The sequence below is a fragment of the Acinonyx jubatus genome, chromosome D3 (assembly GCF_027475565.1).
Source record: "Acinonyx jubatus isolate Ajub_Pintada_27869175 chromosome D3, VMU_Ajub_asm_v1.0, whole genome shotgun sequence".
NCBI classification, from domain to species: domain Eukaryota; kingdom Metazoa; phylum Chordata; class Mammalia; order Carnivora; family Felidae; genus Acinonyx; species Acinonyx jubatus.
In genome coordinates, this window is record NC_069392.1 from 466,512 (window position 1) to 494,128 (window position 27,617).

General features: G+C 50.1%; 1 protein-coding gene and 1 long non-coding RNA gene across 3 annotated transcripts; one reads left to right on the forward strand and one right to left on the reverse strand.

Annotated features, from left to right (window-relative positions):
* Window positions 1-398: 398 nt before the first annotated feature.
* Window positions 399-27,502, forward strand: CHFR (checkpoint with forkhead and ring finger domains). 2 transcript variants are annotated; one of them, XM_027052129.2, is made up of 18 exons: window positions 400-545; window positions 739-882; window positions 4,626-4,725; window positions 7,149-7,258; window positions 8,368-8,427; window positions 8,582-8,791; window positions 12,511-12,678; window positions 14,547-14,706; window positions 15,676-15,830; window positions 15,921-16,083; window positions 18,067-18,209; window positions 19,617-19,733; window positions 20,189-20,272; window positions 20,915-20,985; window positions 21,942-22,029; window positions 24,418-24,525; window positions 24,955-25,027; window positions 26,264-27,502. In XM_027052129.2, exons 2-18 carry the CDS (start codon window positions 750-752, stop codon window positions 26,304-26,306), a joined length of 1,986 nt encoding a protein of 661 aa, XP_026907930.2. In that variant the 5' UTR covers window positions 400-545; window positions 739-749; the 3' UTR covers window positions 26,307-27,502. The 2 variants fall into 2 exon arrangements, with proteins under 2 accessions (XP_053061474.1, XP_026907930.2); XM_053205499.1 differs by lacking the exons at window positions 24,955-25,027; window positions 26,264-27,502 and having other exon boundaries at window positions 399-545; window positions 24,332-24,502.
* LOC128312307 (uncharacterized) lies at window positions 3,861-9,090 on the reverse strand. The gene is made up of 3 exons (XR_008291393.1): window positions 9,013-9,090; window positions 4,497-4,755; window positions 3,861-4,237 (listed from the first exon to the last, which is right to left on the reverse strand). It is a non-coding gene; the product is annotated as an uncharacterized LOC128312307 (long non-coding RNA).
* Window positions 27,503-27,617: the final 115 nt, after the last annotated feature.

The following is a 27,617-nucleotide window of genomic DNA, read 5'->3' on the forward strand; positions in this document are numbered from 1 at the left end:
GGCGCTGTCACTCGGCCGCGCTCTCCCGGCAAACTGCCCAACTTCCCGGTCTTCGCTCCCCAACGGGCGGAAACCGGCGTCCGAAAGTTCCCATTTATCTCGTCACTCATCTCCCGTCAGCCAGGCGGAGTGTCGCTGCGAGCACTTAAACGCCGCCCGCACGTCCCACGCGGCTTCGAGAATTTGCTTCGGGCGCCCAACCCCCAAGTGACGCCGTCCCTTTTGCCCCGACTTAACATGGCGCCGACCGCAGTTACTTCCCAGATCTCCGCAGACGAAGACGTCCGGGCCATCACCAAACAAGGCGCTCGGGCCCGCAGTCTCCCGTCTGCGCACGCTCCGCTGGCCCCCACACTCCCACTCTCGGTGGCCGCTCCCGCTTCCGCTCTAGCCGCCGCGCTCGGTGGGCGCCACCGCCAGCCAATCGCAGGGCACGGACGCCGCCGGCCCCGCCCGGCGGATCAGCTGAGGGATCCGCGATGTCTGTTGACAGCGGCGGCGGCGGCGGCGGCGCGGCCGGTTCCGGGTTCGGCGCGCGTTGGGGGGTAAGCGGACCGCGCGGGGCTGTGGCGGGTCGGCGGGCGGAACGCGGCCGCGGCCGGAGGAGGCGGGGGTCCGGCCCGCGGCGGCGGCGTGGCGTGGGCGCCGAGGCCGGGAGGGCCGCGGGGCGGAGCGGCGGGGCCGCAGCCCCTGCTTTCGCGGTCCGAGAGCCTCACCCGCGCTTCCGGGTCTCGTCAGATGTGAATCCGATGGAGCAGCCCGGGGAAGGCCCGCAGCCGCCGCAGCAGCAGCCGTGGGGGAGACTCCTCCGCTTGGGCGCCGGCGAGGGCGAGCCGCACGTGCTCCTGAGGAAACCCGAGTGGACCATCGGGCGGAGAAGAGGTGCGGACCGGGGGTGGGGGGGAGAACCGGGGCCGGGGGCCGGGAGCCGGGCGAGACTGTTCCCCAGGCGGTGGGAGGCCCCTGGGCGGGGCCCACTGTGCGTTCTAGTTTTTCCTGTGAGAGCTGCAGTTTACTCACTTATCGTTCCGCCAGGTCACTTCTCAGTGCTTCCTGCAGATTATTTGATTCTCATTACAACTTTATGGAGTAGGTGCATTGACTTAAGCTGCCCCGGGTATTAGATTGCAGGCTTCTCAAGTTCATGACTGCAGGAAGCATCTTCTCCGACCTCCATGGGATGAGATTGAAGTCAGTAACAGAACATTGCAAAATTCAGTGTGGAAATTAAACAACACACGTAAACAACCAATGGGCCCCAAAAGAAATCACAAGGGAAATTAGAAAATACCTTGAAATGAATGAAAATGAAAGTGTAATCTGCCAAAATTTACAGGATGCAGCCGAAGCAGTGCTCGGGGAAATTTATAGCCTGTAGGTGGCTACATTGAAAACCATCTCAAGTCCCAGTTTATAGAACAGAGCTGCTCAAATATTCGTTGATTGAATGAGCCTGGGACGCTGGGACGGACAAAGTCTGGCAGCTAGGTGGGAAAGGGTGGTCACCCTCCACTCTTAACTGCCTCTAAACTCCTAAGTGGCCATCCCTTGTAGCTTTCCTACAGGGAGAGAAGTGCACTGGTCCAGTCAACAAAATGTATTTTGTCTGAAAGTTAAGAAATCATCTCTATGATTTTGTATATTTTTAATTTTTTTTTTTTAATTCCAGTGCAGTTGGCATAGGATGTTTAGTTTCAGGTTTAAAATACAGTGATCCAGCGATTTTGTACGTTACTCAGTGCTCATCACCGGAAGTGGGTTCCTCGATCCCCATCACCTAGTTCCCCCAGCCCCCACCCACTGCCCCTCTGGTGACCAGCAGTGGTTAAGAGTCTATTTTTTTGTTTCTGACTTTATATTGTAAAAAAGGGAGAATGTGAAAGTTTGTTGAAAAGCAAGTATTTTTTTCTAGGTTAACTATACTGGAATTAAAAAAAGGCTAAGTAGTGCTCGCTTCGGCAGCACATATACTAAAAAAAGGCTAAGTACTATGATAAAAAAATAAGATGAAGATAATAGAATAAAATAAAAGCAATTATGTTTTGGTTTTATTTTACCCCTAATGATGTACCTGCACCTGGTTTTGTTGTTGTTGTTTTGGTAGTCTTAAATCCCAATATCAAGTTAGAGGTTTTTTTTGTTTTGTTTACAATTTTGAATGTATTTACATGTCCTTGGAAAGTTTTGGAAAATGCATTAATTGCTTTTTTTTAAATTTTTTTTAAAATGTTTATTTATTTTTGAGAGAGAGAGACAGAGAGAGAGAAAGAGCTAGAGAGAGAGGGAGACACAGAATCTGAAGTAGGCTCCAGGCTCCCAGCTGTCAGCACAGAGCCCGATGTAGGGCTCGAACTCACGAACTGTGAGATCATGAGCTGAGCCACCCAGGCGTCCCTAATTGCTTTTAATTGAGGTAATAGGAAATTTGGTGAAGAGCTTCTTTGGTCTGGACTAAGGACTTTGTAGCTCCTTTGTACATCCTTCCTAGAGTTCCTGAAGGATAATTGAGATCAAATGTGGGAAATGCTTAAAGGAGCCTGGCTTAGAGTTAGCAAATAACATTAACCATTGTTATTACAACACAGTATTATATATCATTTTACATGTTAATACGAGGAGCAAAAAGGGGTTGTTGAATTAATCTTAAAAAGAAGACCTTTTGGTGAATGTATTGAGCTCTCCGGGGAAATAGAAGTTGCCCTGTTGGTCTGCTCAGGCTGCTATAACAAAACACTACAGACCAGGAAGCTTAAGGAACAGAAATTTATTTTTCACAGTCGTTAAGTGCAAGAAGTCCAAGATTAAGGTGCTAGTCAATTTGTTTCTTGCTGAGTCTTTGTCCTGGATTGTAGACTTCCTCATCCTCACAGGCCACACACAACGTTGGTGTCTCTTCCACTTCCTTCTCTTATAAGGGCATCAGTCCTAGTGATTTCATTTAACCTTTATTCTTCCTTACAGGCCCTGTCCTTACAGTCATATTGGGGTTCAGGCCTTTAACATGGGAATTTGGGGGAGACACAAACATTCCTTAAGAGTTGTAGAACGTGGTTATACTTATTTTAAAACAGTAGTGTGCCTGCTATATATAAGGCATTATTCCGAGGATAAAGGCAGAGCTGAGTTGACCTGTGTTTCCCAGGGAGCTTCCCATCCTCGGGGAGTGGGAGCAGTGTGCACCAGCCATGTGACAGATTTAACCAAGTGAATGACATACAGGGCAGATGCCAAGAATAGAACTTAGCACAAGTATCTTGGATCCAAATTAGAAAGCTCATGTTCTTGGTGTGGAGAAGCTTGTTAAAATCCCATCCCAGTGGCACGGTCACTAGGGCTGGGTCTGGGGCTGCAAAGAAACTGTCCTGCTTCTTGTGCCCAGTATGCTGGGAAGATCCTGAGCATAGGGGAAATTGACCCTGGGTAAATGTAGCAAAGCACTTCCCATAATATAAAACGTGCAAATAAGATTTCTACTACTTGAGGTTTAGGGAGGTGTAGTTCACATATGGTAAAATTCATCCCGTTATAGGTGTTGAGTGAGTGTTGAGAAATGGAATCACCACTGCAGTCCGGTGCAGAACATTTCCATCACCCCAGAAAGTTCCCTGGTGGTCCTTTGGATCAGCCCCCTCCTCTCACCCCTAGCTCTGGCAGCCATCTGTCTAATTTCTATCCCTGTCATTCTGCCTTTCCAGAATGTCACCTAAGTGGAATCACACAATATTCCACCATAGTCTGTGTATGGCTTCTTTTCTCTGACATAATCCTTTTGAGATTCATTTTAGGCTGTTTTGTGTTTCAGTAATGTATTTCTGTTTGATGCTGTGTAGTAGTCCACTGTTTGGATGTACCACAGTTTGTTTTTTTCCCCACAGTTTGTTTTTTAATTCACCACCAGTTGATGGACACTTACTTATATTGCTTCCCGTTTTTACTTATTAAAAATAAAACTATAAACCTTAGTAGCTACAGTATAAATGTCTTATAAGCAAATTCACGATTAGATAGTAAAAACTCCTGAAAACTTTTATTCCTCTGGTTTAAGGAGAGAACACAGTATTGAAGGATTTCCCCCTTTAATTTAATGAGGATATAATGACTGTATTCAGATCATTGTGTGTAGATGCATCCACCTTCTGTTTTAAATTTTCTCAAGCGTGTTCATGTGTCTGTAATTTGCTCAGTCATGTTTTCTGAGTCTTGGTCCTCGCTTCAATTTTGTGATGATTTATGAAACCTTAGATTACACGGAAAAGAAATTAAGGACTGACTTAAGATGAAGAATTACTTAACTAAGCCCCTTAGTTTTTTTAAACTTCTGCTTTTATCAGGGTAGCTGCACATATGTGCATGTTGTAAAATTGTCACCAAGAAGCCAGAGGTGTTGATGGGGGTATCCTCTAGGTAATGGGGAGTCAGAAATGGGGAGACAGTCCCTGTCTCTTTACTTTGGATTAATACATAAATGCTTTTTAAAAAATTGCTTCCTATCTTACTTGATTAGGTTGTCTCCCACCGTGCATATACCATGGGTCCTGATTTTCAACCACGTGCTTTGATTAAGCAAAGGGCACTTTTGTGCACAGTCCCCACGGTCACATCCAATGTATCCCTCTCTGTTTTAGGTTGTGATCTTTCATTCCCTGGCAATAAACTGGTCTCTGGAGATCACTGTAAAATTATCGTGGATGAAAAATCTGGTCAGGTGTCACTGGAAGATACCAGGTAATCTCTTTCTTGTCTTGAAGCCGGTGGCTACAGAGAAGAAACAAGGGATCATTTTCTGTTAACACAGTAGTTCGCTAGTTTCCAGGTTATTAGGAAATATATTTTCTGGTTTCCAGTAACTCTTTCATGTCTATGATGCTTCTTGAATATATTCAAATTAAAGCAAAAATATCTCTGAAAAAGGACTTAAAAGGCAGTGATAACCTTCTAGTTGCAAACCTATTCGAATTAGACTTTTTTCCTCCAAATCAAAAAAATCTTTTCTTTTTAAAAAATTGTTACACAACATAAGGAGTAGGTAAAAGTGAAAAGCTTTGCCAAATCCTACTAGCCCACTAGAAATTCGTACGTGTTTATTTTGTATTAAGGAGGTTTTACTATGCACGTTGTATCCTTTTTTTTTTCACTTTTATTTATGGCGAGCTTACATTTGGTACATCTAGATTTATCTTGTCTATTTCATTATTATTGTATAATAACTTACCTGTCAGTTCCTTTATTGGTGGAGATTTATTATTTTGACTTTTTCTTATTATAAACAATGCTGCGACTCTTCTCTTCCAAAACGCTTTGCATTCATGTCTGATTATTTTCTTGGGATAAATTCATAGGAAGGAACGCTGTGTTAGAATGTGCCTATTTTAAACCCAGGACAAGTAGCCGATGGCCTTCCAGCAGTACGTTGAGAATATGCCTTTCCCAACCAGATGAATTTTTGTTTTTGTGAAGGTCAAGTGCTACGAGATTGTTTGGTAACTACAATGTTAGGGATGAAAGACTAGAAATTAGGTTTATGAGGATGAACTGATGCTCCTTTCCTATTCTGGTACGTAGCAGATCAAGTTCCTTATTTCCCAGCCCAACGTAGGATAACGTAGCACTGGTTCTAGAGTTGTCCTCAGGCAGCAGATCCTGGCTTTCCAATGCTGGCTGTATGACTATATTGGCTTCTTGGGGCTCTTGTAACAAATTACCACAAACTCAGTGGCTTCAAAGCACGCAAAGCTACGACCTTCTAGTGCTGAATGTACAAAGTCTCACCCAGGTCTCATTGGATTAACCAAATCAAGGTGTCAGCAGGGCCGGCTCCTTCTGGAGGCTCTAGGGGAGAATCCGTTCCCCGGCTTTTCCAGCTTCTAGAGGCTCCTGCGTTCCTTGGCTGAGGTGCCTGGAGGGGAGAGGGTGTCCATTCTTCACACGGGCAGCAGGAACTGCAGGTGCAGAGGCCCCGAGGCGCGAGCAGGCCCTGTGTGCCGAGGAGCAGTGAGTGGGAAGGCAGGGAAGTTAGACCGGAGCGGGAAGGCCCTGGTGTTCACACTAGGGAGCCTGGACTTTAGCTCGAGAGCAGTGACAGGTCATTGGGGGTTTGAGCAGAAGAGCAAAGTCGGGCTCCTGTGGTTAGAAAGAGCACGAGAGTGGAGTGCGGAGGGCCCTGGCAGCACAGGCTCTGGCTGGCTGTGGCGGCACCACCAGTGTTTGTACGTGAGGTTTCGCTGGGACACGGCCACTCTCTCGACTACATCCTGTGTGCGGCTGCTCTCGTGTGTCCGCAGCAGAGCCCAGGAGTTGGGACAGAGACTGTGTGACCGTATAGCCTGAACTGCTTACTTTCTGGCCCTTTCCAGAACACTGAAGGAGTAGAAGTCTGCTCAGATGTAAAAATAAAGCCTCTTCACCACCGGAGGCCTTAGGTGTGAAACCATAGAGTTAAGACATGGGTGGTTCGAACGCCTGAAGCTGGGTCAGTTTGTTTAGTTGCTGACTTTTGTTCTTGTCTCGTACACTGTTCGTCCACTTGTGATTTTCTGTTGGGTCTCTACTCGGGTTTCTCCTCAGGGAAGCCCTTCCAGTCCTGTCTGACTTAGGCTCCCGCCTGTGCCCTCTGCAGCCCCTGCCTCTTCCACCTGGTGGTGTGGTCCCTGACGGACTGGAGTGACCTCCCGACCGAGGGACCACACCATCTTCCAGCCCAGAGCCTCGAATTCATTTGCTTCTGCTCAGAACCCATCTTTTAAGGTGTCAGTGCCCATCTGAGGGATGAGCTGGCCTGCTGGGAGGGAAGGGTAGATGAGTGGACAGAGCTAAGTGCAGAAGCGGGGGGAAGCTGGAAATCGGAGCTGCTGGTAGAAGTCCAGGGTCCTCCAGAGGCCGGCGGAGGACAGACGATGTGCTGTTGGACAAGCAGAAATGTTGAAGCACGGTCAGGCTATCAGTAAGGGGGCAGCAGGCAAGCTTTCTCTCAGGAGAACTGTAGGGTGGCACTTGCACATGTGCCTCGTTACGTTTATGTCATTCTTGGGAGTATTTTACATTTTCGAAGGCGTAATATTGAACTTCTTTCTAAGTGGTGGTAGAAAAAGAAAATTTTAACTCCCAAGTTATTGTAAGTAGGATAAATTGCATTTTTGTTGTCTCTGCAGCACCAATGGAACAGTAATTAACAAGCTGAAGGTTGTTAAGAAGCAGACTTGTCCTTTGCAGACTGGGGATGTCATCTACTTGGTGTATAGGAAGAATGAGCCAGAATACAGTAAGAGAGGGAATGTACAGGGTGGGCCTCGGGTGGTGTATGGTGGGGAAGTCTGGTCACAGCTGGAAATCTTCGTGAAAGTGAGTCTGCTGAAGCAGGTATTTCCCTTCAGACTGTTAGTGTTAGCTACATTTTCTTTGTTCTTTATGGAGACTTTTTTTTTTTTTTTTAAGGTTTATTTATTTTTGAGAGAGAGCACAAGCAGGGAAGGGGCGGAGAGAGAGGGAGGCACAGGATGTGAAGCAGGCTCCAGGCTCTGAGCTGTCAGCACAGAACCCGACGTGGGGCTCGAACCCATGAACCGTGAGATCATGACCTGAGCTGAAGTCGGATGATCAGCTGCCTGAGCCACCCGGGCTCCCCTTTATGTAGATTCTTGGTGTGAGTCCTGTTGAAGAGTGGGAGTGTTGACCTTGCACTGTGAGCCCCGGCCATTCTTCACAAATACCACAATGCTCATGAGTCTTGCATTTCAAAATGGCAAGGAGAAGTGAACAGGGATGGGCTGGGTTACATAGCAGAAGATAATCTGAGTTGTGGGGAGGAAGACCTAGAATAAGGGGCTGAAGGCCACTCATGACTGCTTTTGGAGACCTTACAGGAGACAACAGAGACCTGACGATCCCCTTCAGGCTTTCCCAGATCTGAGTGTCTATGTTTGGGGAAGAAGAACGAAACAGGACAAGGAGAGTTGGGAGAGTTTTTGGAAGGTTACTCCCAAACTGGCAGGAGGAGGCAGATACGCTCAGGCTGTCTGTAGCATTGTCAAGGCCAGCCCCTGGCCCTGTGGCAGGGCCTTGTGTCTTCTCCTTCCGGTGGTTTGAAATGACCGGCAAAGCACAGATTCATTATCTACTCATCGTTTTCTCTTCCCTGCGTCTGCCTTCTGGCTCAGGACGTTTTTTCCCGGAGGCTTATTTATTTTAAAGTTGGTGAAGATGCTTTGGTTCGCTTATTTTGAAATTCCTTAAACTGGGTAGTGTTGTCAGTAGCTGGTAAGTCAACATAGTCAACAACGACAAAGGGACTGAAGTGACAGAAAGGAGAAGAGGGAAGGAGCCCTGCTGGTACGTGAGGACACTGTTCTGATCTGCTTGGTTTCATTTCAGACGTGGCATACCTCTACGAGTCTCTGCATGAAAAGCAAGGCATCACACAAGACCCCTTTGGTAAGTGAGACTGTGACAGAGGAGTGGGTGCGTGGTAAGGGCTGCTGATTCTTACTGGCAAAGCCTTTTCATCTGCTGGAAAGTCCTGCCTGAGGTAGTGGTGCTCCTCCTGAGCCCTGACTCTACACTCCTTCTGCTCCTGTTGTGCTCACAGAAGCTAATAAAGAGAATGTGTTCCACGTGACCAAAGATACCTCAGGTGCAGGGCAAGGTGACGATCCCCAGGTCCTGCCGTCATCGCCCACCACTCAGGCGTGCTTTGAGGAACCACAGCCATCGACGTCGACCTCGGACCTCTTCCCCACGGCCTCTACCTCTTCCACGGAGCCCACCTCTGCGGGGCAAGCGCCTCCCTTCAGCCCTGGTGAGATGGGGGTCTCAGAGTGGTAGCTGCGTTGCTCTTCAGTCACTGACTCTGACTTGTGTTGTTACATAAGCCACTAAGGAAGTCAGAGGTGACATCAGGCATCGGGCTCTCAGCAGGATTTCTGTACTAGTAAATATTGTTTTCTTCCACCCCCGATAGAAATGCTGAAGGTCGGAGATTTCCTGGGATTTTTACAGTTTTACTGGGATATAACTCACCTGCCATAAAAATCACCCGGGCGAAGTGTACACTTCAGGGGTTTTTACTATATTCATACTGCTGTGTGATTCCAGAACATATCATATCATAAACAGTCACTGCTCTCCCTCGGCAACCACTGATCTGCATTCTGTCTCTGTGGTTTTGCCTGTTCTGGACATTTCATAGAATCGGAATCATGGGGCGCCTAGGTGGCTCAAGTTGGTTAAGCATCCAACTTAGCTCAGGCCATGATCTCACGGTTTGTGAGTTGGAGCCCCATGTCGGGCTCTGTGCTGGCAGCTCAGAGCCTGGAGCCTGCTTCAGATTCTGTGTCTCCCTCTCTCTGCCCCTCCCCTACTCGAGCTCTGTCTCAGAAATGAATAAACATTAAAAAATTTTTTAAGTAGTAAGAATTGGAATCCTATACTCTGTGGCCTTTTGTGTCTTCTGTTTTCACTGAGCATCATGTTTTCAAGACTCATCTAGAGTAACCTATAATTAACATTTTTTTCATGTTTATTTATTTATTTTAATAGAGCATGAGCAGGGAGTGGCAGAGAGAGAGGGAGACAGAGAGTACCAAGCAGGCTCCCCACTGTCAGTGCGCAGAGCTCAATGTGGGGTTCGAACCCACGAACTGTGAAATCATAACCTGAGCCCTAATCAGGAGTCAGACAGTTAAGCAACTGAACCACCCAGGCACCCGTCGACACTTTTAGAAATACAAAATAATGAATGTGAACAAGTCCATGTAACATTAACATGTTATAAAATTAAAGGACTAAAAAAACATTTGACACTGGCCGCAGAAGAAATATGCAGATAAATAAAGTATAACGGTCCAAGCGTGTAAGAATTTAGCAATGAATATGGCAGTTCAAAGCCACGAGCAAAACTGGGTTGTTTAATGAGCAGAAGTGATTAACATTTGAAAGAAAATAAAGGTAGTTTTGTCCCTCATCCATTACAACAAACTACTTCAAGATGGGTTTGAATGGTAAACCACAATAGTGCCTGATGAAAACAAAGGTGATTATTTATATAATTTGGGGGAATTTTTCTTTATACGTGATACAAAGGCAAAAACCACAATTAAAAAAAAAACAGTCAATGGGGGTGCCTGGATGTCTCAGTCGGTTAAGGGTCATAATCTCTCGGTTCGTGGGTTCGAGCCCCATATCAGGCTCCATGCTTGCAGCATGGAGCCTGCTTCCTATCCTCTGTCCACTCTCTCTCTGCCCGAGCCTCTGTCTGCTCTCTCTCTGCCCCTCCTCCGCTCTCTCTCTCTCAAAAATAAACATTTAAAGAGCACGTGAGCAGGAGAAGAGCAGAGAGAGAGGGAGACACAGAATCCGAAGCAGGCTCCAGGCTCCAAGCTGTCAGCACAGAGCCCGACACGGGGCTCGAACCCACAAACTGTGAGATCATGACCTGAGCCGAAGTCGGGTGCCCAACTGACTGAGCCACCCAGGCACCCCAAAAATAAACATTTAAAAAATAATTAAAAATAAAAAGTCAATTGGGGGCACCTGGGTGGCTCAGTCGGTTAAGCGTCCGACTTCAGCTCAGGTCACGATCTCGTGGTTTGTGGGCTCGAGCCCCATGTCGGGCTCTGTGCTGACAGCTCAGAGCCTGGAGCCTGCTCCTGATTCTGTGTCTCCCTTTCTCTCTGCCCCTCCCTTGCTCATTCTCTGTCTCTCAAAAATAAATAAATGTAAAAGAAAAATTAAAAAAAATAAGTCAATAAATCCAACCATTAAAAAAATATAGGAGTGCCTGTGTGGCTTAGTCAGTTAAGTGTCTGACTTTGGCTCAGGTCGTGATCTCACAGTTCGTGGTTCAAACCCCACATCAGGCTCTGTGCTGACAGCTCAGAGCCTAGAGTCTGCTTCAGATTCTGTGTTTCCCTCTCTCTTTTCCTCTCCCCTGCTTGCACTCTGATTTTCTTTTTCTCAAAAATAAATAAACATTAAAAAAAATTAAAACAAAAATTCTCTCACCCCCTCTTTGCCCCTCCCCTACTCGTGCATGCTCTCTCTCAAAACAAAACAAAACAAAAAAAGATTTTAAAAATAGAACGACCATTTGGTCCAGTAACCTTACTCCTGGATATGTATCCAGAGGCATTGAAATCACTGTCTCCAAGAGATGTCTGCACCCCATGTTCATTGCAGACTATTCACAAAGGCCAAAGACTTGGAAACAACCTAAATGTCCCTCAATGGATGGATGGATAAAGAAAATGTGACTTGTGTCTGTATGCATACAATTGTTGATTCCACCGTGAAAGGGCAGTGTGTTTTTATATTGTGCAATTAACAAATAAAAGCTTAAACAAAATCTTGCTGTAAGCAAATCCGATGGAAAGCTTCCCTCCCATTGTGTAATGTTGGGGAAATTTTTCTATCTGCATGCCTCAGTGTATACATACTAACAAAATAACCAGCCTCCTAAATGTGAGGTTTGGTGCCAACTTATTTCATAAGTTTCAGATAAATCCTCACCCTTTGTCTGTCGGAGAGTACCATCATCATCGTCTTCATTCTGGAGTGAGAAGCTCGACTGAGCATAGAAAGTCCTTGAGACCATGGTGGGAGTGAGAACCAGAGCCAGCAGCCAGCCCAGGAAGCTCCCTCTTTTCTCCCTTTGCTGTACGAGCTGATTTGCTCCCCAAACAATTTTACTAACTTCTTTTGTTTGGCTGCTGTAGGGCAGTTTCTTTTTCAAAGTAACAACACTTGGGTATTATAGACCGGGTGTGTACTGTAGTATGGTGTTACACATTAGGTCTTGATTAAGATAAAGGTTATTAGAAAGTCTCCTTAACCTTTCTGCCAGGCTCGTTTAAATTCGTGACTCCTTGGGAAATAGTTCACACGCAGCATCCCTGTCTGGCTTCCATCTCCTTGTAATCTGAAGCCTGCTGCGTCCCTCTCCTGAGAGGCCTGTGTGTCCCTCTGTGCCAGTGCTGCTCAGAGCACAGGGAATGTTATGGGGCCGCTAGCACACGGATTGGCCCTGTCTTAGACCAAATGTCCCACAGCTGACCCCGGCACCGCCACCCCGGTCACAGACACCTCTGCGTTTCTTTCCCAGTGGCTGTGCTGCTGGCCCAGCTCCCCCGAGCCCAGTAGTGGGTGCGTGTGCACTTCAGAAGTGTGAGCCGAGTGTTTCTGTAAGCGTGTATTACTGAGAATACGGCATCTTGGAACACCTAGGCCTGGTTTGAATCTGTGGTGGTTTACCTGCCGTACCCTCTGCTTCCAGGCTGCACGAATCAGAACTTTTCTTGTCGGGGCGCCTGCGTGGCTCAGCTGTTAGGCATCCAGCCCTTGATTTCGACTCAGGTCAAGATCCCAGGGTTGTGGGATCTAGCCCTGTGTTGGGCTGAGCATGGAGCCTGCTTGAGATTCTTTGTCTCTCCCTCTGCCACTCTCCCCCGCTGACATTCTCTCTCTCTCTCTCTCTCTCTCTCTAATTAAAAAATAAACCTGTCTTGTTTGTCCCTCTCACAGACTTCAGAGATGCAGGCGTCTCCCCAAAAGAATGTGGTCCGTCTGTGGCAAATGATGAAATCCCCACCTTCCCTTCGGCTCTCCCAGACAGAGAAGGAGCACCCTTCTCTCTGCCAGGGTCCCGGGACCAAGAGGATTTGGAGCCTGTCACGAAGAGAATGAAAGCAGGTCAGAGTCTCACTGTTTTGTGTATCTCTGGCCCTTGAGAGCTGTTGAGCTGCTCCTGATGGGGCCTCCCCTTCTGTGGAAGCGGATGCCTCCGCATTTTCAAAATGGCAATGTGAGCCTTTTTTTCCTTTTGACAGCATCGGGGTTGAACCCTATTTATTATCTGGTTATGCTGATGGTCTGGAAGCAGTGCATTCTGAGTTGCAGTTCTGTCTTGATATGACTATCGGTTTTTAAGAATATGCACCTGGGTGGCCTAGTCGGTTAGGTGTCCAACTGTGGCTCAGGTCATGATCTCACGGTTGGTGGGTTCGAGCCCCGCATGGGGCTCCCTGCTGGTAGCACAGAGCCCACTTTGGGTCCTCCGTCCCCCCGCCCCGCCCCTGCTTGTGCATGCGTGCTCTCTCTCAAAGTAATAATGATTTGAAAAAAGAAAGGTGACTTAGAGAAAAATCTGCCCTTAAAAAGCCAAAGTTAAAAGGATTGTAAAAGATACTTGGGAACATGTAATGGGACAGTGGCTGTGCTGTAGGCCTGAGAGCAGCCTGCGGTTGGAGCAGTGAGGCCAGGGGGCTCTGGGAGGGAGGGCAGGCCTCAGGGAAGGAGACGAGGATATTGGATGTGTTGAGTGGAAAATTGAAGCGACTGGCTTGAGGAGGGTGTCGAAAAAAATCAGCAACAGTATGTAAAAAAGTAAGTATACAAATGAGGCCTTTTTTTTACTCTAGCAAAAATGAAAAATTGTAGAAGGAAGAAAACTGAATTTTGGTGTACTGTTTGGCTCAGCAGTGAATATTTACCTAAGCATAGTAACGTAAATACGATGCACGGAACTAACAAATACAATATACCAAACTAACAGTTGTCTTACGATAATATAGTGAATGGGGCCAGGGGGCAGAATCCTTCTGTATCTGAATAGATGTCGGGAGATGGACGGTGTCTAAAGTCAGTCAGCCTCAACAGAGCATTACAGTTCAGAAACCTGGAGGTCCACGCCAGGAGAAACACCCAAAAACATGAAAGTAGTTTCCTCAGAGGAGGGAGGTTGGAGGTGAGGACAGGCCAGGGCAGAGGGCTGGTGCCCTCTTAATATTTGATTTTGTAAATTGTGTGCAAGTATTTCTTTCGTTAAAAATAAAAATTAATCTATGAGCACTATAGAACACCAGCAGAAGAAAAGGAAAAAAAGAAGTTAAAAGCTCTTGGTAACGTCGGAGAGTCTATATTTTCCAGGACATACACAGGTCATGTTTTTTGTTTAAACAAAAATGATGATTATACACAAATATCGTGTGACAAGCCACCTTAATCTTTTAACCATGTATCCCGAATGCTTCTTTTTATGCCATTGTTCTTCTAAACCAAAACTTAAGGGTACTGGAACTTGGGACTTACTTTAGGCCTTCTTTAAAATACAAACAGGGGTGCCTGGGTGGTTCAGTCCGTTCTGCGTCCAACTTCGGCTCAGGTCATGATCTCACCACTCTTCGGCTTGAGTCCCGTGTCAGGCTCCACACTCTGAGCACAGAGCTTGCTTGGGGGGCAGGGAGAACGAGAGCGGTGGGGGGCTCTCTCTCTCTCTCTCCTCTCTCTCGCTCGCTCTCCTTCTCCCTCTCCTCTCTCTCTCTCTCTCTCTCTCTCTCCCTCTCTCCCTCCCTCCCCGTCTTGGGATTCTCCCTGTCTTTCTGCCCCTCCCCCAGCCACATGCTCTCTCTCAAAATAAATAAACTTAAAAAAATAAATAAACTACACACAGCAGTGAGGGCTGTGTCTTCTGTCCACAGGTTAAGATGTTCCTAAAACAAAAAAGACCCGGTGTCTGTTTCTTCCTTGGTTGATGGTGGGCATGTGCCCCTTTCTCGCAGAGGGGGAGGCCGAGCTGAGCCTGCAGTTGCTGGTTGCGGACCAGTGTAGCGACGCCCACACCGCCCTCGGGGGTGTCAGACCTGAGGCCGTGAAGCCGGACAAGATGGAGGAGACACTCACGTGCATCATCTGCCAGGACTTGCTGCACGACTGCGTGAGGTGCGCTCGCCGCGGGGGGCCCGCGGGGGTGTCGTGGGGTGGTGGCGGGGGTGGGGAGCGGCCCCCGGCAAGCAGGCCTCCGGGCCGCATCCGGTGCGGCTCGGCTCGGGGCGCTGCCGTCGTGCCGCTCGTGTGGCCACCACGCCGAGAACCTGGCCGTGGTAACTACGGCTGTAGAAGAGCCTGCGAGGCGAGGTGACAGCGGCCTCGGTCCGCACCCGTCACGACCGACCCAAGAGGCCTGGCGCGCCTCGGACGCAGAACGGGAGAACCGTGCTGAGCTTTGAGGGGGCGTCGTCGGCACAGAGGGAGTGCCCCCAGATGAGGCCCCCAGGAGCGGCTTGGGGACAGCCCTCTCCCGGCTTTTCTGTGGGGACTTAAGAATGAGAGCCTGTCTGAGTCTCCACTTAAATGCAGGCCTTTTTGGCGTTCGGTGTCCCGGTTCCTCATATTCCTGGAGTCACAGCCTGCTTGACCGTCCCTCTCGGAATACGGATGGTCACTTCTGGTTCCTTTTAATTAACAAGGACCAAATTAAAGTAGTTTAGGGTGAAAGCTGTTCTTGCACGGGAACTGTTTCTCACCTGGGTTATGGAAGGCAGGCGACACTCCCAGTCAGCGGAGCGTGCAGATGCTGCCACCAGTGGGCACTGTACGCAGGGCGGGTGTGTCCTCCCCCCCCCCCCCCCCACCAGCCCACCATCCACACCGAGAAGCATGGGTTCTAGTCTCTGCTGGATCAAGTGAGCTTGGTGGGTGGCTAATTTGTAACCGACCCTCAGCCCGAGTGAGGCCATGTCCTCCTCTGGGAAAGACGCAGCATGAACTAGGGCCCCTGCCTCTCAGGCTCCAGGCAGGCCATGCCCCGTGTGCCCTGGCATCCGGGGGGCTGCCACGGCTTGGCAGACAGAGGCTCCACCTGCAAGTGCTCCGTGGGGGGCGTCTGAAGACCTGTCCTTGTGCCCTCAGCCTGCAGCCCTGCATGCACACCTTCTGTGCCGCCTGCTACTCGGGCTGGATGGAGCGCTCCGCCTTCTGCCCCACCTGCCGCTGTCCGGTGGAGAGGATCTGTAAAAACCACATCCTGAACAACCTGGTGGAGGCGTACCTTCTCCAGCACCCAGGCAAGTGGGGAGCCCGCCCAGCTCCAGGAGATGGCAGGGTGTCTCTCCAGGGGCCCCTCGGCCAGCAGAGCCATGTCCTTTGAATTCCAGACAAGAGTCGCAGCGAGGAAGACGTGCGGAGCATGGCTGCCAGGAACAAGATCACTCAAGACATGCTGCAGCCCAAAGTCAGAAGGTCTTTCTCTGATGAGGAGGGCAGTTCGGAGGACCTGCTGGAGCTGTCAGACGCAGACAGCGAGTCCTCGGACATCAGGTGAGCTTGTGCCTGGCTCTGAGCGGAGCGGGGAGCTGGAGGCAGCACGGGGCCCGAGTCCCGGCTCTGTCCTGAGTGGCCCAGCTCGTGAGTGGTCTGCGTTCTGATGTGTGACGTCAGCCAGTGACAGCACCTGCCTCGGGCATGGTGAGGACGGGGCGGGCGCCGGCTGAGGACGGCCGCTCAGTTTGCTGATGGTGGGGGGATTTGCCACCAGCCTTCTCCAGTACCCCTTCCCTTCTCAGGCATACACGCGATATTTATTCTCTTTTGTTGCTTATCTTCTTCCTCCCCATGTTAGTGAGATGTAACTGGTGTACAGCCCTGTGTGAGTTCAGGGTGTGCGGGGTAGTGGTTAGACTGACGTCTGTTAGAAAATGACTGCCATAACCCGTCCCTTGTTACCTGCCGACACCTCCTGAGGTGCCTCGATGCATTGGCTACAATGGGGTGCAGGATTTAATGTGTTCTTTGTCTACTGTGGGCACGCTTCCTCTAGCTCAGCTGGTGACCGGAGTCCCACGGTGTGAGTTGCAGTATCGTCATTTGTGAGGATATTATTGCAGGAAAGCCACGGTCACCTGGCCAAGAGGATGCGATTCTAGCAGACCTTGTTTTATTTGCTGTAGAATGCTGCTGTCTGCGGACTCAGAAGTCCACAGTGCGTGTTTTGGGTGGGTCGTGACATTTGAAGAGACAAAAATCAAATCCCCTAATTAATTACTTTTTGTTTCTTTTTGTAAAATTTAGAAATAGTGGTGAAGCAGAAAGTAATAAAATCGCTGTAGTATGAACATTTTATCGTGTATCCTTTTGGCAACTCCTATATGTAGTCACTTGTATTTCCTTTGTTAACAAAGTAAAAGGCGATATACTTTAAATATCCTCATAAAGACGGGATCCTGCTGTACATACGGTTCTATGCTGTTTCCCGAATTCTGACTGGAGAGGCAGTGCTGCGGGACAGACCCTACAGTCACAGCTCTGAGCGCACATCCAGTTAGCTCGCGAGGCTGCTTCAGCTCAGAGAGCCTCACCGGGAAGGCGCCTTGCTGGGCCTGGCACCTGTGTCATCGTATGCCTGTCAGAGGGGTCCTGGTGGTGGCCCCTGAGGTTTGTGGAGGGATGTCGGGAAACCCTGTTGACAGTTGGTGTGGCCTGAGACGAAGGTCATATGGTTCCGAAATGAGGTCAAGCGGCTTCTCACTAGTTGTTTTCTGGTCACATCTTCCCCGTTCTTCCCTTGTTGGCTCCTGCCGTTGGAGACAGGCTCAGGGCAGCGTTCTCTGAGAGGAGGGGAGGGTCTGTAGGTGTGTTTCCTGTGGGTTCATTTTTTGTTAACTATCTGCATTGTTTGGAAAGCGCAGCTGAAGTGCACACAGCTGGGTGGCCCGCCGGGAAGTCCCCGGACGACAGCAGCATTCAGCTGTGGCATATTTTGTTCAGACTTTAACACCGTTTCATAGGTGCCTAGGGTGATGGGCCTGAGTGTGCTCCTGGACGTAGTTCACAGCTCGCCCAGCATCAAATCTGTGAGAGTGGGTCGTGCCCAACGTGGGGACTGAGTGGCCACACTCCGGGGGACACTGTGCTGGACACCGGGGTGGGCACAATGTGTCTCCGAACCGTAGGAGCCGCGGGGGGGGGGGGGGGGGGGCGGGGGGTCTCTGGAAACCTTACAGCAAAGGGGAGCCAGCAGGTAGCAGGGAACGGGGCCCTCCCTGCTGCTGCTCCGGCGTGAGCACTGACCGGGTGTCCAGTGGGGACGTGCCATCTGTCCCCTTCACGCACGCTGGGCGGCAGCAGACGCAGAGCTGAGGCGTGAAGGAGGGATGAGGTCTGTGGGCGGACAGATGCCTCCAGGCTGGGGATCTGGGTCTCCTCTGGTCATCGGGGCTGGGGGCGTTGGTGCCGCCCCCCACGTGTGCCAGGGCAGAGCTCACTGCTTCTCCGCACCCCGTGTGCCCGTGTGCTTCCTTGCAGCCAGCCGTACATCGTGTGCAGACAGTGCCCTGAGTACCGGAGGCAGGCGGGCCAGCCCCTCCCCTGCCCGGGGCCTGGCAGTGAGCCAGGGGCAGCACAGGCTCCTGGGGATGCACCGTCCACGTCCACCAGCGTCACGACAGGTGAGACGCCGCGCCTTCCGTGCTGTTGTCCTGCTGTGACCACCCAGGGCGTTGCCGTATTTTTTTTTTTCCTTCTGGCTCCTCCCCCGCTCCCACCCCGCTCCGGTCACTGCCTCCCTTGTCCTACTCTCTCCTACCTTGTTGCTGCTTGTACTCTGTTGTGGGTTCAGAAACCAGAGAGAGTTAAGTTGATCTCTCGTGGATCTCTGCCCCTGGGCCCTCCTGGGAGGTTCATTCCTCATTCTGACACAGACCCCCAGCCCACTGCTTTGGGCTTTGGCATCCCCAGGGCTGCTTGCTAAAGCTGAAATGACCCCTACATGCGCCCCTCAATGAGAGCCTGGCTTCTTTTCGACAGCAGGCTGTTGTGTCATCAGAGCCACCCTGAGCTCTGCCCACTGGCGGGTCCTCAGGTGCCATTGAGAAAGGGAGAGAGAACATGTGGAATCCATGTTTTTGGCCCTGGCCATTCTTCAGTAGGGCCCAGTTTCTTAGCTGATGTGGGCCTGAGCCTGTCATGAGGCCACTGACTCAGGATCATGACCCAAAGCCATGTTCAGAGCCATGCACCCTGACGCGGTGCTGCAGCTCTCTCCATGGGTGGCTCGTGGACAGATGGGCAGGGTGGGGCCTGGTTGCCTCCCGACTCTGCCATTCCGCAGGTGCGGTGTCATTTTCAGACTGGAAGTCCCCAGTGGGATGGGCCTATAGCAGGTGTGCGTGCCTAGACAGAGCTTCCCGTGTGGTCATTGAGTGGCCGTGGCTGAGCTGTGTGGACACAGCTGTTGGGGGGGTGGAGGTCAGCCAGTCATGGCCCCCAGGCCTGCCACCTGTTTATTTGGAAGAGACAGAGATTAAATATAGAACTTGCTCTATTGTTTTATGGCGTGTGCTTTATGGCCCAAGGAAATGGTAGAAAACCTTCAAGTGATCTTTGAAATCTTGCTATAACTGATGAACTGAAGTATCACGTTTGTTTATTTTTCATTCTATTTCAAATGTGTCGTTTAAATGGCAGACTACCGGGGCGCCTGGGTGGCTCAGTCGGTTAAGCGGCTGACTTCGGCTCAGGTCATGATCTCGCGGTCCGTGAGTTCGAGCCCCGCGTCGGGCTCTGTGCTGACAGCTCAGACCCTGGAGCCTGTTTCAGATTCTGTGTCTCCCTCTCTGACCCTCCCCCGTTCATGCTTTGTCTCTCTCTGTCTCAAAAATAAACGTTAAAAAAAAAAAAAAAAATGGCAGACTACCGTTTTGTAGTTTCAGAAAACGGGTGTGAGTTCTCCCTGGGTTTTCCTGTGGATCTGTCTCCTTGTGGACCTTCCAGCCACGTCCCTAGGCGTGCATCGAATCTCCTATTTCTGCCTGTGTCCTAATGTGCGCGGCCTGAATATCCTGTCTGTTCCGCAGCCCAGGATTACGTGTGTGCCCTGCAAGGAAGCCATGCCATCTGCACTTGCTGCTTCCAGCCCATGCCCGACCGGAGGGCAGAACGTGAGCAGGACCCCCGCATCGCCCCCCAGCAGTGTGAGTAAGGGTGTGCACGGACGCTGCCTGCCTGAGCGGCCTCCCCACCGCAGAGCCTCTCCTGCATCCTTCTAGGGTCAGGTTTCAGAGCGTTGCTGACTGTGTGTGTAGTGTGCTGTGAAGATGTGGGTCTGATTCCTCATCTGCGTACTCAGTTGTGTGTGCAGCCACATCGAATGACCATCTTTTCCTGTCAGTTGGTGACCCACCCCTTCATTCACCGAGTTTCCATGTATGGGTGGTTCTCCTTCTGGAGGCTGCCTCTGACCTTTGTTGCCGCATCAGGAGCATCATATTTTCATAACGTGTCACTCTTGAATGTAATAGATGAAATACAGTGCTGTGATTTGCAACTCTGGGATTGCTGTTAACATGGACTTTGCCGTTTATTTAATGGTTATGTGAGTTTACTCCTCGCCGAAATGGCCTGACTGGTGCTTGTGCTGTGTCCACAGGTGCCGTTTGCCTGCAGCCTTTCTGCCACCTGTACTGGGGCTGCGCCCGGGCCGGCTGTCTCGGCTGCCTGGCCCCGTTCTGTGGTAATGCCGGCACTTCAGCTCTCTGCCTATCCTCTTGCTGCATTTGAGGGTGCTGGTGGGCTAGCGTGGCCCGACTTGAGAGGGGCCACCGTCGATGACCTGCTTCTCACACACGTTTGACATTTTTTTAAATGTTTATTTATTTACTTAGTGTGCATACAAGAGCAGGGAAAGGGCAGAGAGAGGAAGGGAGAGAGAGAATCCCAGCTAGGCTCTGCCCCGCATGAGCATGGGGCTTGATCCCATGAACCTTGAGATCTTGGCCTGAGCCAAGACTGAGCCACCCAGGCGCCCCCTGTGTTTGACATTTAGAAGTGTCCCTCTGCTAGCTCAAAACCAGGCAGTAACAACTACGGGGATACTGAGCTCAGTCAGGAGGGTTTACGTATGTGCAAGGAACACCACCAACAAAAACACCGCCTGGCTGCAGCATTCAGACCTCACGGTGCCAGACCAGGTGCCCAGGGGACGGAGAAAGCTGTCAGAAGTCATTTTACTTGTTCTCTTTTTAAAACCATATTTTACAATGGAAGCTTTTATTCTTTCTGGACCGTAAGAAAGGAAATTTGGTTATCTTAGCTGTCGGTGAACGATACTTTCATAGATTGTAAGACGGTGACTTTGCTTCCTTCCATTTGGCAGAGCTGGACCTGGGTGACAGGTGTCTGGACGGGGTTCTCAGCAATAATCACTATGAGTCGGACATCCTGAAGGTAGGGGACTTCACGTACAGGCGCGGGTGGGGGCTCAGGCCTAGAAGAGGCCCCCAGGAGGCTTTTAGCTCTCCCAGTGGCTCTGACTAGTCCTGCTGCCGAGCTCACCACATTGGTGTTTTCCCATGTGTTCCTGTCTTCCAAGAGGTTATTTTCTTCATGCCCATCACGCCACGAGTCCACAAGTGTCGGCTCCGGTGCCTGTGTGCCCCACGCAGAGTTTTGGGGTCTGGGTGGGGGCCGGGGCGGCCCTTTGCCGGAACCCGGGCCTCTCTCTGGCTTCCTCTTTTCTGACTTTGTCCTTCTCGCGTCTTAGGAAGCTGAAGCTGACGTGGCTCTTAGAATTTCAGTGTTTAACGTGCACATCATTCTCTTGGTGAGAGTTGTGCCTCTCTCCCATGTATGCAGCGTTGCACACGCCAGACCTGTATGGCAGGCCCCTTGGCACCGCGTGCTCTGGTTAGATGTCCTCGTGCTGCTCTCTCGTAGGTCCACACAAGAGAGCTGAGGCCAGGGTGTGATGCAAAGCCTCAGCTTCCTTACCGTGTGGTCGTGCGGCTGTTGCCACACTAGAGCCTCCCCGGCCAAGGTCGGGTGTCGCCCCGCTCCTGTGCTCGGAGCGTCTGCAGGATTTTGGAGAGAATGTGGTAGCTCGTGTGTTCAGCTTTCGGAAGCTAGCTTTCCTTCTGAGGCTCTGACAAAGCCATGTGGGAAGAGAGCCCTTGCAGACTAGCTTGTGAGCGTGTTGCCGGGTCCCAGGCATCCTGGTCCTCGTGTGTTGCGGTCCTGGAAGGCCTCACAACTGCCTGATGCAAATTCCTGCCGTGGTTAGCCTGCCTGTGCCGTGGCCTTGCCCGCGTTCAAGGGCCTTTCATGAAATGTTTGGTTTCTTGTCATTTCAGTCTTCTGTTCTCCAAGCTAGTATTTCTAAGATTTCCCTTCTTTCCCCATCCCAGAATTACCTGGCAACCAGGGGTTTGACGTGGAAAAACATGTTGACTGAAAGTCTCGTGGCTCTGCAGAGGGGAGTGTTCCTGCTATCTGGTAAGCGCCATCGCACCTGCCTTCCTCTGTCTGGTGCGGCAGTGTGTTTGCGGTGGCCCCTCTGCCTCCACTACGGAGGAGAGCCTCCGGGCTGCCTTCCCTCGTGTACGCCCTCACCCTCCACCCACCCTGGCAGTGGGTGGCAGACAGGCGCCAGTACTTCAGGATTTGAGCCCACGTGACACACTCTAGGCTCTTTTCTGCCGTGGGGGAGGAAGGGACACAGCTGAAGAGACTGTGACCCCACCTCTTGGCATCTTTCGGGTCCTGGGTCCGGTGCTTCTCAAGCCCTCAGGGTCCTCGTAGGCCTTTCACTGATGTGTTGGTGCAGGCTTGGCCTGTCTCCCAGGGGCACCCGGGACATTGTGAAATGTGGTTTTAGTCACTCGGGGAGGGTGCAGAAAAATCAACAAATGACTTTTTTTCCTAAGACATAAATTATTGTGAAAGACTTCAGAGGCTTCTGGGAATCCTTCTGAGCGGATACGTGCTCACGAGTGTCTCGGGTTCTGTGCAGCCTCGGTCCTGGGGGCGCCTGGTCTGACATGTGGGCCTGAGCTCTCTTTAGCTTCTTGGTGGGACTGCCATGGTGGCATGGCCCAGAAAGACGTGTGAGTGAAGCATGGTGGGTAAAGCAAAAATCACAGGGAATCCCACCCCCGAGGACCCAGTGATGATGCCATATGGCCTGTGCACCCGCCACACGTGGGCATGGTCAGAGTCCTCATAGATGAAACCCTACCACATGTGCTCTTCACTCGGTGGTATTCCCCAGACCCTTTCTATGTCAGCTAAGTTCTTTACCTGGATTGTTTTTCAAGTTTCTTTATTTTGAGAGAGACAGAGACAGTGCAGGTTGGGGAGGGGCAGAGAGAGAGAGAGAGAGAATGAGAATTCCAAGAATCCCAGCTCGGGGCTTGAGCTCATGAAACCACGGGATCATGACCTGAGCTGCAATTGAGAGTCAGACGCTCAATCGACTGAGCCACCCAGGCACCCCTACCTTGATTTTTGTTCTATAGTATTTTGTATCATGGTTTATTTAACCAAATCATTAATATAGGATATTTAGGTTATTCTCCACGTTTCACTGTCTGAATAAGCACTGCAGCCTCTGAGCCTGCAGGATGGTAGGCTAGAAAAGTTGTTCCATCAAGATAAATTAAATAAATACATGAGTAAATAAGTAAACAGTAAGTAAGTAAATTGTTGGACGGTGGTATGAACAAACAGTTGAGACTTTGCCATATTCGCTGTCCCTCCCAGAAGAACGTGCCTCAGCATCTTCCTGAGTCCATCTGCCCTGCCTTTGCCTGTAAATACAGACAAGGCAACTGGGATGTATCATTGGTTTATCTGCCTGTGTTGGGGTATTAGCAGAATTGAAGATCTTTTTGCTTTATGGTTCATTGGCTTGTCTGTGACCTTGGCCCATACTTACGTTAGTCTATTTGGATTTGGGGACATGGGTTGGTAGGATATCTTTGTCATTTAAAGGTGCAACATATGGTTGCTTGTGTGGCAAATGTGTTTTCCACTATTTTATTAGTATCTCGCTTTTGTTGTATTTGTTTCCATGTAGGTAGTCAGATTTACAGATCCTTTCCTGTGTGCTATTTGGTTTTTATGACATAAATAGCTCAAGAGAAAAATAATACTCATTCCTCTCAGTACTTTTTTGGATTTTTATTTTTAGTGTTACTATTTTTTTAGAAATGCTCTATTTTGGGGGCTCGTGGGTGGCTCAGTTGGTTAAGCGTCCGACTTTGGCTCAGGTCATGATCTCGCAGTCTGTGAGTTTGCGTCCCATGTCCGGCTCTGTGCTGACAGCTCAGAGCCTGAAGCCTGCTTCAGATTCTGTCTCCCGTCTCTCTCTGCACCTCCCCTGCTTTCATTCTGTCTCTCTCTTTCTCTCAAAAATAAACATAAAAAAAATTTTTTTTTAATGCTCTATTTTTTTAAGCTTATATATTTACTTAGAGAACGGGAACGCATGCTTGAGCGGGGGAAGGGGTGGAGAGAATCCCACACAGGCTCCACACTGCCATCACAGAGCCCCATGTGGGGCTTGAATTCATGACATGACCTGAGCCAAAATCCAGAGTTGGACACTTAACTGACCGAGCCACCCAGGCACCCCTACTTTTTTGGATTTTTAAAGTGTTTGAATTTTTTATCCAAGTGGAATTATTTTGGTGTGAGGAAATAAGTTGGTATCGAGATTGGTTTTGTTCTTGTTTTCTGAAAGTCTGGCCCATTGTCTCTACCCCATTTACGGATCAGTGCACTGGTTTCCCACTAGTTTACAAGGCCACAGCTATTCTGCTGTTCTGGAAACATGATGCTGCCTGATGACTGGCATGCCCACATGAGGCTGTGTCCTTCCAGATTACAGAATCACAGGGAACACTGTGCTCTGTTACTGCTGTGGCCTGAGAAGCTTCCGAGAGCTGACCTACCAGTATCGGCAGAACATTCCTGCTTCCGAGTTGCCAGGTAAGGAAGCCCCTCACCCCCTGCCTCAGTTCTGTCTAGTCTAGATGGGCATCTGCGTTCTCAGTGGGTGTCTGCACCAGCAGGGAGAAGACTGGGCAGATGGGCTGCCTGGCGGCCATGCTTATTCCCAGGCTGTCCTCGACCCCCAGTTGGCTCAGGCTCTGGGCCCGTGGGCCGCGACACACGTTTCTAAAACAGGATTCACAAAAACAACCTATAGGCAAGTGTAGTAGTCTTTATTTCCTAAGGTGGGTTTTTAGGTAAACTTTTTTCCCCCTTGGCAGCTTGGAACAGGCAAGGAAACTAGTTATAAAGCGTGACAAAATGCTATAGCTGTAGTTTCTTTCTTTGGGTCTTTACTTAAGTTGGCTTAGCTGAGTTTGTGAGTGTCGGGTGTTACTATGTACACGTGACTTTTTCTCTCCCCAGTGGCTGTAACATCCCGTCCTGACTGCTATTGGGGCCGCAACTGCCGCACTCAGGTGAAGGCCCACCACGCAATGTGAGTGAGACACTGTGGGTGGGGCACAGGCACCCAGGGCTGGGGAGGGCGCCAGAATGGGCCTCCTGCAGAAAGCAGACCCTCTTTTTCCTAACAGGAAGGCGAGTTTTTTCTTTTAAGTGTTTTGGCCAAGTTGACGCCACGGCTTTTAGAGATCTGTACGAACCAGTTAACTGCTTACTCGTAAACATAGTCATTTAGTTCTGTTTGTATACAGCCCTAGTGTTGTTTCAAAACCCTGCTCTTCTGTTCTCATTTCGTGAGGCGTTTGCATGCAGACGTTTACCTCTGTGTCTGTGGAACACAGTTGTCGTTCCCGCTGACACACTGGAGGGTTAGTACTTTGTGAATCCGTGGCCGTGGTCACTGAGAACTTCCTGAACCACCGGCCTGGGCGTGTGCCGCTGCCCTGAGTCTGTGTTTGGTGCCGCGAGCACATGTCTGTGATAGCTCTAACTTGGCGGCTCTCACTGGGCATTTCCCGCTCCCAGTGACGTCCGCTTTGCCACATGGGTTCGTCTGTGGACGTAAGTTTGTCTGCATTTTCAAACCGTAAGTGAGGTGTCCTATAAATCAACCTCATGGATTGATGCTTCTTGAGGCTACTGTGATCCCCAGTCACTTGTGGTTCAAATCACAGTTACTGAGAGGATGCCCTTCTTGCAGGGGACAAGGCCCCAAGTGAAGGCTCCCTGGAGGACTGATCCCGTGGAATAAAAACCTGGCTTTGTATTTGAGCATAGACAGAGTCCAGGAGACCGTTTCCTTTTAGAGAAAGAGATTTGGCTAGTAACTTGCCAGTCTTTCTTAATAAAGACAGGGATAAGGATAGCTAGGGCACGTGCGTCCTACTCTGGGGGTGACCTGCTCGTCACAAAGAGGGAGGTGGTGGCTCTGGCACCCACTGGGCGAGTCTATTGGTTCTGCCCTGCGGGGTGGCCCTCGGTGACTGAGGGATTCTGAGGAGGCACAACTCTGAGTCTCTTCCCTAAGAAAGTTACCTAAGGTGCTTGAATTTTAAAAAGTAAAAATCAAATGTCTGACTTCTAAACCTTAAGAAGGGCAAGAAGGCTGTCTAGGGGTTAATATCTTTGATGGATCAGACCCTGCTGCTGTGAGCCACCCCGCATGTGCGATCAGTTTCTCATCAGGCTTCTCCAGCGTGTGATCTCCAGAGTCGCTTATCGGAATGCTTCTTGATGCTGGCTTGTGTAATTCGACTTTTTGTCCCTGCAGGAAATTCAATCATATCTGTGAACAGACAAGGTTCAAGAACTGAGTATCTAGGAGGCACCAAGGTGGCGTGGGGGTAGTGGAAGTCAGCAACAGCGTGTTTCAGAAAATACCGGATACAAACATTTTCAGGGCATTTTACAGCCCCCCGGCGGGGATGGGGGAAGCTGGGGGTCTCTACGTCCGGCACTGTAGCGTGGCTTTTTCTTCTGTGGTGTGAGACCCTTTTGCCGAGAGCCCCCTACCCCAGTGGCCTGGGAGGCCTGGGGTGGCATGAACAGCCCCTCCTCTGGCCTTGGGGCCACCAGAGCACGTCAGCCAGAAGAACCACTGTCAGCCGCCCCCTCGCGCTCAGACAATGACGTTCAGGTTTGCTCTTTGGACCTTTCCCAAAACTGTGGGTAAGACAGACGTCTCTCTTCAAGAAAGCTCTCATGGGAGGAAAAGGAAAGTCTGTCAGAAACGTCCTGTTGTTGAAGGGAAAGGGGGCAAAGGCTTACAGCCTGCGGGCACAGCCACAGCCCTGCTTCGGGGACAGCCACGACTCGTGGGCGTTTCTATTTGTAAGAGGTTTGGTGCTGATCTTTTAGTAAGATTTATCACAAACTGTAGCACAAGTAATATATAATTTACAAATTGACTAAAATTGGGATAGTAGGGTGTTTGAAGGAATAAACATGTGTTTCTGTTTATTACGAAAAGGAAAAAATCAGATGTCCGGAACCGCTAACCCTAGATCCCCAGTGTTAGGTGCGTGGCCCTGTCCCAGGAGGGCATAAGGTGGGTTGTTTCCACCCTCAGCCGCCGTGGAGCAGAGCCCTGGTGCCCGCTTCCCACTCCGTGGGCACAGCCACAGGCCCTGCTGAGCTGCCCCATGGTCTTTCTCCGTTCCCTGCCGGGCCGGTTCAGCCCTGGGGTGCCCCAGCCCATCTGGAGTGGCCCCTGCCCCGAGAGCGCCAGGGACCTTTGCCAGTGAGACCTCGTCTCCGTCATTGGGTTTGCCATGTCATCTGGAATAATACTTGAAATTTTGTTCTTTGTTAAAAAAAAAAAAGTTTTTTATCGTTTGTTGAAATCATCTGTTATTTTTGTTTGCAAAATTGTAACTTTTCGCTTCTTCTCAGGAATAGGATTTTCAATTGTTGTCTTGCTCTTGATACAGACTCTGAGAAGCAGCGCTGTTTGTGGAAAAGGCCTCCTTCCCGCATTCTAATAAACAAGCCGTGTCTGTTTCTCTCCCTACGCGCTCGTCCGTGTGTTGGCTGCAATGTGCTCCTTCCCATCATGGGGGACAGCCTGCCGGCGCTGCTGGTTACTGACTCCCCGCTCATGAGAGTTGCACCTGCAGCCTCACTCA

Coding starts and splice junctions, on each gene's coding strand:
- CHFR (XM_027052129.2), top strand. CDS start 750: ATGGAGCAGCCCGGGGAAGGCCCGCAGCCGCCGCAGCAGCAGCCGTGG. Junction 22,030..24,417: donor GGGAGTGTTCCTGCTATCTG/GTAAGCGCCATC, acceptor GTGTCCTTCCAG/ATTACAGAATCACAGGGAAC. Junction 25,028..26,263: donor GTGAAGGCCCACCACGCAAT/GTGAGTGAGACA, acceptor TTGTCCCTGCAG/GAAATTCAATCATATCTGTG.